The following is an 11,298-nucleotide window of genomic DNA, read 5'->3' as shown; positions in this document are numbered from 1 at the left end:
CTTGTTTTAGTAAAAACTCTTAAAATAAGAAAATAAAATACAAATCAACAATGAATGAAAACCTCAGAAATCCCAAATTATCTGTCAAGAATAGCAACAATTTTGTTAGCTTTCATGTTACTAGGCTTTTTTTTTTTTTTTTGCTAGTGTGGACTTTTGCTTGTGTGACAGCTTATAATGTAACAGTGACTTCTTTTTCTGTCAGGTCTGGTTTAGTGTAATACACATGGTTTCATTTGTCTTTTCAGTAGAAAGAGTAAAGATCTGAAGAAGTCACGGATGATGGCTTCTGACGCTAGTCATATGCTGGAAGCAGCTTTGGAGCAGATGGATGACATCATTGCAGGTATAACAATACTTTATTTTGCACCAAACTATTTTGAGATTTAACTATGTTTGTCTTTTTCCCTCCTGAAATTTTCCTATTTGATTTTTTTACTTTCCAATTCCTGTCTTCAATTTGTCAAGTTCTCTGTGACATGCAGATTTCTCTAGTTCAGTAGTTATGTGAGGAAAATTTAAAGTGAAATAAAGGAAGAAACCCCACAATTCTACTTCAGATGTGAATATTGAAGTGAAATATACTTTGCTCTGAGTAAATCTAAAACATCCTAATCCCCGTGGCAACGTTCCATATTGTATATGTTAGTTTTTTTTTTTAGTGTGTCTTTGAAAAATGTTTTCAGCAAGGCTTCCAGTTAGCTGGATAGTATATAACTGTATTTTACACACACCGATAGATATACGTAAATATGTGTATATATAAATATTCATCATTTTCTTTATTTAGCATGTATATATTAGTTTAGCTATTAGTTATGTTCACAGCCTAATGAATTAGAGGAGTCAAGCTATGAATTTCTTTTTACACAGCTGTCCACTAGAAAGGCATATGATGCAAGACAGAATTTGCTGTCTTTTGGTGTTCTCGTGGTAGGGCAATTAAAAAACTTTCTCGCAATATTACAGCATCCAAGAAGAGAAGTTGATTTCTGTGGTTAGGACTCTGTAGCCTTGGGGTTTGTGCTCATGCACTATTCAGTACGAGCTTCTGAAAGAAGTATCTGGGTAGGGCCATGATCTCACTTGTGCACCATGGGAAAGCATTCACTAAATCTTTATAAACTTAAATAGTGACACATGTGCTGTGCTTTCCTTTTTTTTTCTTTTCTTTTCTCTCTGATGATGATGACATCAACCTCTTGTTGCTGTAGTTGTGCCTCTTCCTGCTCTTCTAGTTAAAGCTTTGTATCCAGAGACTATTATGCAGCTTCAAGTATTACCATCAGACTAGCCATGATTAGGCAGGAAGTCATAATCCAGGATTTTTAGATTAAAGAATCTGTAGATTTTTTTTTTCTCATCCACATGTGAGTCTTTATTCTAAAAGAGCAAGCTTTGTCAGACTGCTAAGAGACACAGGAGTTTAAATGTGGGTATGTGATAGATAGAAGTCCACAAATAACTTTTCACACCAATGGAACAACTTCTAGGCAAATAGGCAAATATAGATACTTATTTCCTTCTCCCTTCTTTTTCTGAATGCAAAAACCTTGTTTAAACAAGATTTTAACCAACAGAAGTGAATCAGTATTTTATTTTTTCACCTCTTGCAAAACACATAAATGAATAGTCAGGAAAGCATTTGACTTTCCTCAGATATGTAAAGAGAGAACAAGAAAATCAAGTCCCAAAGCATAATTCATAAACTAGGGAACTAAAATAATATCTTAGCCATTGCAAACCTTGAGTTATGTTCCTGGCTAGAGCTATGAAAGAGCTAAAGTAATATAGGAGCCTGTGTCTCTTTAATTGTACTATGGAACCAGTGCTCATAAATCACCTGCATATATCGGGAAATTTTAACTCACTGTCTCTCTTCTGTGATGATTTATACGGAGCCCAGGACACACTGTTGATATCGTGGGTGAATGGATGATTCCATTCTTCAGAAAAATCAAGAGAAAGAAAAACAGACATATTCTATTTAAATGGATTTTCAGATTAGACACTCTGCTTTCTTCCAGGAGTTGTCAGAACTTTGTGGTATAGTTTCATTTGAAGGAACGGGTTAGAAAACTTGTCATGATTTTGACGGTTTTCAGGTTTGTCATTCTATAAGATTTCGTCTGCTGAAATCTTTTGTTAATAGATCGTGCTTTTGTTATATCTCAAATTGTTCAGTATCTCATCTTACAAGTAACAAAAACCCATGTATTCAACAAACAGGTCTGTTGCTGTGCTCATCTGAGCAGTGCTGTTTTGTTTAGAAAAAATCTCAGTTTTACTTGAAGATGCCATTTCATATTCCCTTCAAAAAAGTTTTGCGGACTTAGAAGCTGTGTGATTTTTCCACCGAGAGAGCATTGCTACTCAGTAGCATCGCCATAAATGGAAGTGCTGAAAAAATGTTGTGAGGTTAGTTCTGGGTAAGACAATAGGTGTTTAATGCTGGGTATTTTCTCCATGGCTTTGTAATATGTAGCATAACTGATTAAATGGCAATATGTGACTGCCTAAGAAAATAACGTGTTTCTTCTAGTTTCATGCTAGAAAAAACAATTGAGGTTGAAAGCCAAGTTTTCTTGTCTTTTTTTTTTTAAATACCTTTTTCCTTTTCACCACTCCTTTTTCAGATTGTTTGTGCTGGTAACATTTTAGCGTTTAATCTTGATAAATAAGGAATAGAGTTAAGTTGTTCCAGACTTCCAAACATCATTTTTACCCCCTCGCTTAGTTGTCATGATGGTGGAGACAGTGATACAGAGGAGCAAAGCAAATGATGAAAGAAATACTCTGTGTGAAGCAGCAGATTGCACAGCTGTGTGTAGTGGTGTTGGTGGCCAAGCTGTAGCTGTAAAACAAAAAGATTCAGGTATGCCCCAGTATGTAGTTCGTTTCCACAGTGCGTGGATATGTCATGAGCAAATCAGCAGCCTCTTCAAGACAGTTGACTTTATGACTTCACGTTGCTTACATTTCTAGTCTAATGTCCACTGATACCCAGAATAATATGGACAACAGGCTTATACAAAGATATCTAATAGGAAAAGAACCAAGATACTTCCCAGACAATGCATCTGTCCGTGTTAATTGAATACTTCCTGTGCAATTTCAGAATTTTGCTTTCTTCCTTCACTTATTTTTAGTTGTAATGTAAAGTAAAAGCTCATTTGGGTGGCAAGGTTGTTTATTCATCATTTTCCATTATTAGAAATAGACAAGACAGGTTGAGTTAAGTCTGTTCTGGTTGTTCTCCTGTAGTTAATGTTCTTTGTGTTCCAGAACTGTTTCTTGAATATCCTGGTATGATTCAGTGATCAAATATATCTGCTGGAGCCTGTATTTGGATAGAGTTATTATCACAATTTGTCTCAAATTGAGGAACATAGTAATTATTCAAGTTTGGTTCTCTCTAATTCAATCCAGTAAGCTTCTGTGTGCAATTTGGGCAGGGGCTGGAAAACAGTGTGTTATCTTGTCCTGTGTAGTGAGAGACCAAATAAGGCAGGAAACTAACTCCTTCAGGACTGGAGAACTGTCGTGAAACAAACCAGGATGGAGAGTCTTCTAACTGCAGATTTGTATATACCGTATTATGCAAATATGGACAAATCATCTGTGCAAATGTAGCTGCTCTTAGAGGAGACTGGAAACAGCAATAAAATGTTTAGAGCTTGTGCTGTTTCAGTTCAGTCTATTCAGATTTCGTAGATATCTCTAAGCGGTGCTGAATTCAAAGACTAAGGCTGAATTTCATGACTGTTGGAAACTTAAGTAGCTGATGAAATAGGTGTTTCCTTTAGGAATGAGGCCTGAGAGAGTACTAGAAGAGCTGTGCTGTTTTCTTGACCTCAAAAACCTTTTCTTTAGGCACAAAATGAGCGTTAATTGCAATTCTACAGAAATGAGAAGTTCAGTGAGGTGTAACTTGCATTGGTTAATTTTTGAAGGTTGAGTACTTCTGTGTATATATACACACATGCAAAACCAGCATTCTCTCTGTTTAATGAGAAAAACAGTCCTGATTTCTTTTATCAGCTGCAGTTACTATTACAATATTAGATTGTGGTCTTATTCTTTAAGGTAATTTGCAATCCTACTTTTAGCCTGCAGATTTTAAAAGTCATGCACCTTACTCCAAACGTTAGCACAGTTCATACATGATTCTGATTAATCCAAATGAAAAGTCTTACCATAGGCTGTGCATCTCAGAGCAGTACAGAATGTACTAATGTTTAGAATACATGAGGATAGGATTGTGAGGCAAGATTAACAAATTGAATTTCATTGGGCTTGATCAAATTTGACAGATAGGTCAGTGTTCCCAAGTCTTTTATGCTCCAGTACATCTGTCCTGATAACCCTCCCTCATAGCTCTATAAATTAGGCATGCTAAATGATTAGTCTTATTTGGCTAAAATAGCAAAAAGGGCTAATGTGATTGTCAATGAACATGACTTACCCATTAGCTAGGATGACTTGCACTCCAGAGACTTTCTCTAAAGCAAGCACCCATATGTCAGATCCATCTATGTATTCTGTATTTGAGGTGCATGACTTCAGCATTGCTTCCTTCTGAGGTTTGACCAAGTCATAAGTTTCCCTTTTATTCAGCTTGTACCCATTTATTAAAATGTGTTTCTTTGTAGGACAATATATTTTGATTATTTTTTCTTTGCATAATATTCTAATGAATTAAAATAATTTTTATTTTACATCAGCCTGCTCTCTCTGTCAACAATCTGAAAATCCATTATTTCCTTTTATGAATAATGACCATAATTGTGAGATCTAAAAACTCTTGTCACAATATTACACTCCGCTGCAGCTCCAGTGTCTCTTCAAATTCACCAAGTAATCAGGGTAATTATTGAGTTTCTTTTTAACCAGAGCTCCTATAATTACTGCTTACTGAGAAATAATGAGACTGTTACGTGTGCTATCACACTAGTGTGTACTGATGTTTCAGTATTAGTACCGAAAGGTTAAAAAATACCAATAATAAAAAAGGCCGTGCATGAAGTGTGTATGTTGAAATTCCCTTCTTTTGAGGTGGCAGAATGCTTGCCTGCAGTTCCTTGCCTTGGCTGGGTGCTACAAACCCAACCACTTCCCACACCCTTGCTGAAAACAGGGCCTTTGGAGGAAATTGTACTTGAGGTGAACAGGATTTTAATTCAAGTTTCATGTATTTTCCTCCTGGGAGCTATTTGCCTGAATTTGAAGGAAGATCTGTTTGTGTGGGTTTTTTATTGTTTTTTTTTCATCATCTTCTTTTCTCTTCTTGTTCTGCCCCATCTTTATTTTACTCTGACAGCAATGGAGTTCAAGTTCCAGAGCTACACTCTGTTCCTGGATGTGTTAGATGACTAAGTCACCTCTACTAAGTGATCAGAACTTGAATTAAAAATGCAGGAGTGGACAAACAATTACTAACACTCTCATTTGAACTCCTTTAGATGAATTTTAGGTTTTGTGGAATAAGGTTTTCCCTGAGTTCCTACATAAATAATAGGAAATCAAACTGTTTCCTAATGACCTCATCCATTACCCATGAATAGTCATCTCTGCCGTCGCAGGGTCCATTCAGAATGGAAGGACTAGTCTCGCAGCACTGAGTGAAGAAGATAGACAACTCTGTTCTGCTTCATAAAGGATTGAAATTGCCCAGACCTGGCAGAGAGCACTTAATCCTATTTTTTTGTGGTGTGTATTGGGAGCTAAAAGCCTCCTGTGATTGTGTGGATTGACTAGAGAATAGCTTTTTCTTTTCAATTTATATACTTCCAGATGGCTTTGTATTTTTATCACTTATGTCCTATTCAAGGTTTACAGTATTTTCAGGTGTAAAATTCAGTTTCTATCGTACAGGTGTATAGTTTTTTTAATTTTAATACAGAGATCTTAGTAGGATTTCCTTTTAGAGCACTGAACTGTCACAGACTGTAGTTGAAATAATGAGAGAAACAGAATAATTTAAATAATGAGCAATTTCTTTCATTGCAGATCAGAGTAAGTGAACAGCAACAGCTGCAGTGATTTTCTTGTTTTCTTTATTTTCTAAATAAATTGTAATTGTGTTAATAGGCTGTGCTTCAGTTACGATTACTGCATTTCCTTTTTATTTTCTGTTCTTTTTCAATCAATTTAGGCTTTTTTTCTGAACAAAAGAAATAGTGTATCTACAGCACTTGTTTATCTTGTTACTGCTCAGCGTTAATTAAGGAGAGCATTTATGAAGTTGTACTACACTAAAGACTGCAGTGGTTTTTTGAAACCTTTAGCTAGAGCATGTTTATGCATAGATCTTACAACAATAGAGATATGAAAAAGGAAATGAAATAAAAAATTACTTGAAATCAGGTCTTTGATAGACAAATATCTAACTTTTTGTCATAACAGTTCCAGAAAATTCTGTGTCACAAATATTGTGAGGAGGAAGAAAGATTAAAATGATGACCTTTAGCTATCCCAGATAGAAAAACTTAACTTATATTTAGGGTTTATAATTGTAGTTGAACATTCATCTTCCATTTTATAAAACTTTTTATAGCTCGTTAGGTGCTGACATGTAACTTCAGATACTCGACACTGGAAAAGCTAATTAGTTAATTCTTTCGATGTTGTCAACAATATCACACGTATAACAATTTTAAAATACATCAGATCACTGTCTTTTTTTTATTTAATCCATAATTTTTCATGTTAGGTATCTGTGGTCTTTCTTTTAGGTTTGTCAACAGCACCTAAGACATGACCTCACAAACTGTGGGCACTCTTGAATAACCATTACAGCCCTTTGATACTGTATTTTGTAGCGGCTTCACACGTTAGAGCCTTCAAGCTAAGACCTTGCATAACTGTTCAGGTGCAGCTGTCGTTTTTAAAAGCATGTGAAAATCATAGCAACTTGTGTATTGATTGCACGTGTGCAGCATTGTCTACTCCATTCCTTACTCAGGGTTGCCAGAGCAACCTGAAGTTTGGAATTTCCTCAATTTTGAGTGCTTAACCTTGCAAGAGGTCACTATAGCTGTTTGGGCTACTGTCCCAAAACACACTTCCCATACTCTCACTCCATAGGTCATAAGTATTTGTACTGAGTTTTGAAAAAGGCTGGAAAAGAAACAGAAATGGAAATATCTGCAGATACAACATGTAGCAGAGAAAGGCATTTAAACCATGATGGCCATAACCCCATAGGACTGAAAATGTGAGACACAACAGTTCTTTTGTGGTTTATATGATGTAATGTGTTTTTCAGTACATGGGTCACTCAGCTGCTTGACAGGCTAGTGAACAGATTTCTAAGATTTAAATTTAAACAAATTTTATCAAACAGGGATTTCTTTAAATTCAAAATCATAGCTTCTCCACTCCTACTTTAAGGCAATGAAATTGGTATGAAAGAGTCTTTTTAAAAATCAAAATAGTGTAATTTTTATAAAACAAGATGCCTTTATTTCCTTTACAAAATTAATGCCTTATCTTCCCTATGCTTTCAGAGATTAATTTTTTTCATGAAACAGTATTCATGTTACCAGTAGCTCACTCCTACTTTCCGTGAATAGTCAGGGATTTTATACTAAAAAGATTTATTTATTGTCTCACAATACTGTTTTAATTAGAATACTGGTTTCACTGGACCTAAATACACATTTTATTTCTGTGTAAATACAAAAAAAAAGGAGAGAGAGAAAATTGGTGCAAGTATTTGTTCTTCCTTGTCTTTAATAAAATGTGTTGATCCTGTTTTTCCTGTGCAGTGGAGACTCAGCCTCAGATCTCCATCATAGCTGTGTAATCCATCTTGCCTTTTTCAGCAGCTGTAAGGCTGCTTAGCTTGTGTTTCTGGAAAGCAGAGATCTTTTTGTTGTAGTTGTGAATACAGTACCTAAGGTGCTGCCCATCACAGCTTAGGGTCTGTAAGCATGTAAGAAAAAAGGTTGAGTAATTACACAGATAATTTGCTTAAGAAATTATAGACAGTTCTTGAATGTTGTCTCAAGGATTCCACATGTGGCTGTAAGTAAAGCTGAGTTGAAAATCATCGGAGCTGCATGCAACTTTCATCTGAACATGGTTATTAACGTTTCCAGGCTTGGAATTTTTTCCCTAGAGCTTCCTGCTAGTCCAGCTTAACAGTTACTGTTCCCCGTAGTTAAAGATCTAAAAGTGGAGATTTGAGGAGAAGCTAATATGAGCTATGATTCAAAAGGCACCATTTGTAATGTATTTTGCATTACAGTTTTAGAAGAAAGGATTGTGTGAGCTACCTCTCCACTCCTTTGACGGAAGGCTTAGGAACGAGGAGGCTGAACTATGTCCCGTCCGCTCTTTACCACTAGTTGCCATAAAGTCATGTTTTCAAGGCTATCTTCATGAGAAAAAGAGACTTGTACTTCAAAGAAAATTACATTTTGTAGTCTTGAAGGAGAGAGGAAGAACTTGGACAAACCTATATGCTCACTGAGTAGAAACTCAGGTAAAAAAAGAAAAAGTTCTCTAGGAGTGTAATAATTGACTGAAAGGCCAGAGAAAATGTATGTTTATAATTTTATTCTAACCACTGTTGGTCATATATCAAAACCGTTACCCATGAGTATTTCAGCTTTATAGAAAGTCATCCTTACCCCAGTGTAGAAGTAGTTTTTGAGTTTTGTTGTAGGGCTTTTGTTGTTTGTTTGTTTGTTTTTCTGTTTTCTGAACTAAAGGATTCAGCAGTTTCAGTAAAATCTCTTCTTAACCACTGATGGTTGAGGTTTGTATTACCAGCATTTTTCTTTTTTTTTTTAATAAAACTCAACCACTTCTAGAGCAAAAAGACTGGGGTAATATGGATGAAAGTAGAAGTTAAGATGGAGGGAAAAGTGAGCGATCAGAAACAGTGTTAACTGCTAAGAGTGTTGAAAGTTTGTTTATGGATGAATGTGTATGGTAGAAGCTGAAGAGAATGGATTTTCAAACTGGCAATGCTTTCTGCTTCTTTCTTTACTTCTACTGAGTAACTTATTTTTACAAGCCACCAGTAGTGCTGTTTTTTGAATAGGCTGTGTATTTGCCCAAAAGAAATGTTTCTTTGAAGCCGTTTAGCTAATTGCAAGGAACCGTGAACTAAAAATATGTTTGCATGGTCAGGGTGTAGGAAATAGTTAACTTAAAAGTTGTTCCTTTTGTTATTCTTTATACCATACATAGGCTGTGGGGCAACATTTAAACTCCTTCATCCACCGTCTCTATGTAGAAGCCAGAACCAAGCAGTTTGGAATGTCTTAGTTCCAGTACTTTTCTTTCCCTTTCTTTCCTGCTCCTCAAAGGTAGACATTTATGATGATTAATTGTTTTCCAGTGGTACACTAGGAAGCCATAGTGTTGAGTTTTATATAAACATAATGACAAAAGTTTCCCCTGTGTCCTGTTTACCTCTGGAAAAAATGAGGCACCGAAGTACTGTGACTTGCTCAAGTCTGTATGAAATTAGTCTGTTTCAAGAGTTCAGAACTGCACTCATTTTTCCTGAGTATCTATAAAATTCTTACAGCCTTCAGCTGTCTATAATAAAGCTACACTCAAATTAATTCCTGTTAATGGTAGAGCATACCGGTAACACAGTGTTCTGCTTGCACTTTGGCATCTCTTTTATTGCATCAATCTGTAAGAAGATCTGAATTCTTACTGTCCGGTGCTAAAAGTTAATGCTTTGCAGAGTGGTGATTTAAAGGTTTACACTAATGCAAAGAAATATAATTATTTCTCTTGCACACTTTTACTTCTGTTTTTCAGGGTCTGTTCTTGTCCTTCTCGTAAGCAATATATATCCTACTTAGTGTGAAACTACATGGAAAGCAAATAAGAAGCAAGCCTGTGATTCATTTGAATTTAAGCAGTACAACAGGAAACTCAGAATTAAAAAGCTGAGCTGAACTCTGCATTTCTGCATTTCTTTACTTAGTATAAAGTGCATTAGTTGTGTTCAGAGGAATCCTTCATATTCCGTTCCAACCGGGAGGATGAAAGGTACTACAGCAGCAACCCACAGCAAACCAGTTTTAAAATGATTTCACGAAGGAGGAGGAGGGCATATGTGTATTTGATGGGGAGGTGTGAAGGGTCACGTTCTCTTAGTGAGACCCTGTGATTTGTGGGTAGCTCCCGTTCCAGATGAGGAGGGTTGCTCACAGGAGGGCTTTGCAACTTTTGTTGAATACTCTGGCCCCTATCGAGCAAAGCAAAGCACTTTTAAGCCCTTGCTTAATATTTATGATCCCAGCGATTTGAAATTAGTGGAATTCTGAATGCTGAAAGTCTAAATATGTATCTTGAATATGTGTGTATATATATTTAATCAGGTTCTCCAGTGGATAATAACCTCCGTTGAAAGATTTAAAATTATGAATGAAATCAAGCCTTTCAATCTCTACTTCCTTCATTCGCTTCAGTTGTTATTAATCAAAGAGCTGTTTTTCCTTTCAAGGTTTAATGGAACTAATGCATAAAGGAATTGACAGAGAGTTCACTTGTAAGATCATTATGTTTTTATTCATGTAAGCAAATACTGTGCTGTCTGTTTACAGACAGAAAATTTTGAAGTATCTTTATTGTCTTCTGCAGTTTAAAATCCTGTGCTATTTATGCTCAAAATTAATCCCATCATAAGTATGGCGCAAATCATAGAATATACCAGCTTTTTTTTGTTGTTAGGTAGTTCAGGGAACACGAGTTTGCCATAAGGGTGTCTTTGGTGCATCTCATTTTTATATTCAGTGCCAACAAAATATTTCCTCCTCCTGTCTATTTTATTTGTTATTTCATGCAAACTTAAATGGAAGAAAACTTGAGGCAGGAAAGGGAACAGTAAGAAAAAACCCTTAAATTTACAATATCTCAATCACTAAGCATCAAGCTGATGTTCTTTCCCGGTAAAAACACCCTCCCACTTTCCCAGCATCCCTACACAGAACAGTACTGTCCTCAGGACCCCCCCTTAGATGGCAACTGTGGAAACGCAGCCAGAGTGCCTTACACGTGGACCCAGTTCATGAGAGTTCTGAGAAATTATGACCTTCCGCTGCTGTGTACAATGTGAGACTTCGAGAATGCTTAGAGTTCTGCCAGTCTGAACAGTCAGTTGAGCTTGGGATAACTGAGGCATGCCTGGGAGGTATGCCCAGTCCCAGGAAATCACGTAACGGGTAACTGCTGGCTGGCCCTGCCTGGGCTCCAGCACTTGAGAAGTTTTACCTTTGCAGAACAGAGTTTCTTAAGGGTGACAGTTCTTTCACTTGCCAAGATGGA

At 36.3% G+C, this 11,298-nt stretch overlaps 1 protein-coding gene across 1 annotated transcript in view; it reads left to right on the top strand.

The window, feature by feature from the left end:
- Positions 1-279: 279 nt before the first annotated feature.
- The window catches only part of LOC104500577 (liprin-beta-2-like), a gene marked incomplete at its 3' end in the record, with an annotated part of 65,109 nt that continues 54,090 nt past the window's right edge, over positions 280-11,298 (top strand). Inside the window, 1 exon segment of the mRNA XM_010144242.1 lies at positions 280-346. Coding sequence (XP_010142544.1) covers positions 280-346 — 67 coding nt within the window.

The sequence above is a fragment of the Buceros rhinoceros genome, unplaced genomic scaffold, assembly GCF_000710305.1.
Source record: "Buceros rhinoceros silvestris isolate BGI_N320 unplaced genomic scaffold, ASM71030v1 scaffold29099, whole genome shotgun sequence".
Classification (NCBI taxonomy): Eukaryota; Metazoa; Chordata; class Aves; order Bucerotiformes; family Bucerotidae; genus Buceros; species Buceros rhinoceros.
This window is presented reverse-complemented; position numbering and strand designations above follow the sequence as displayed.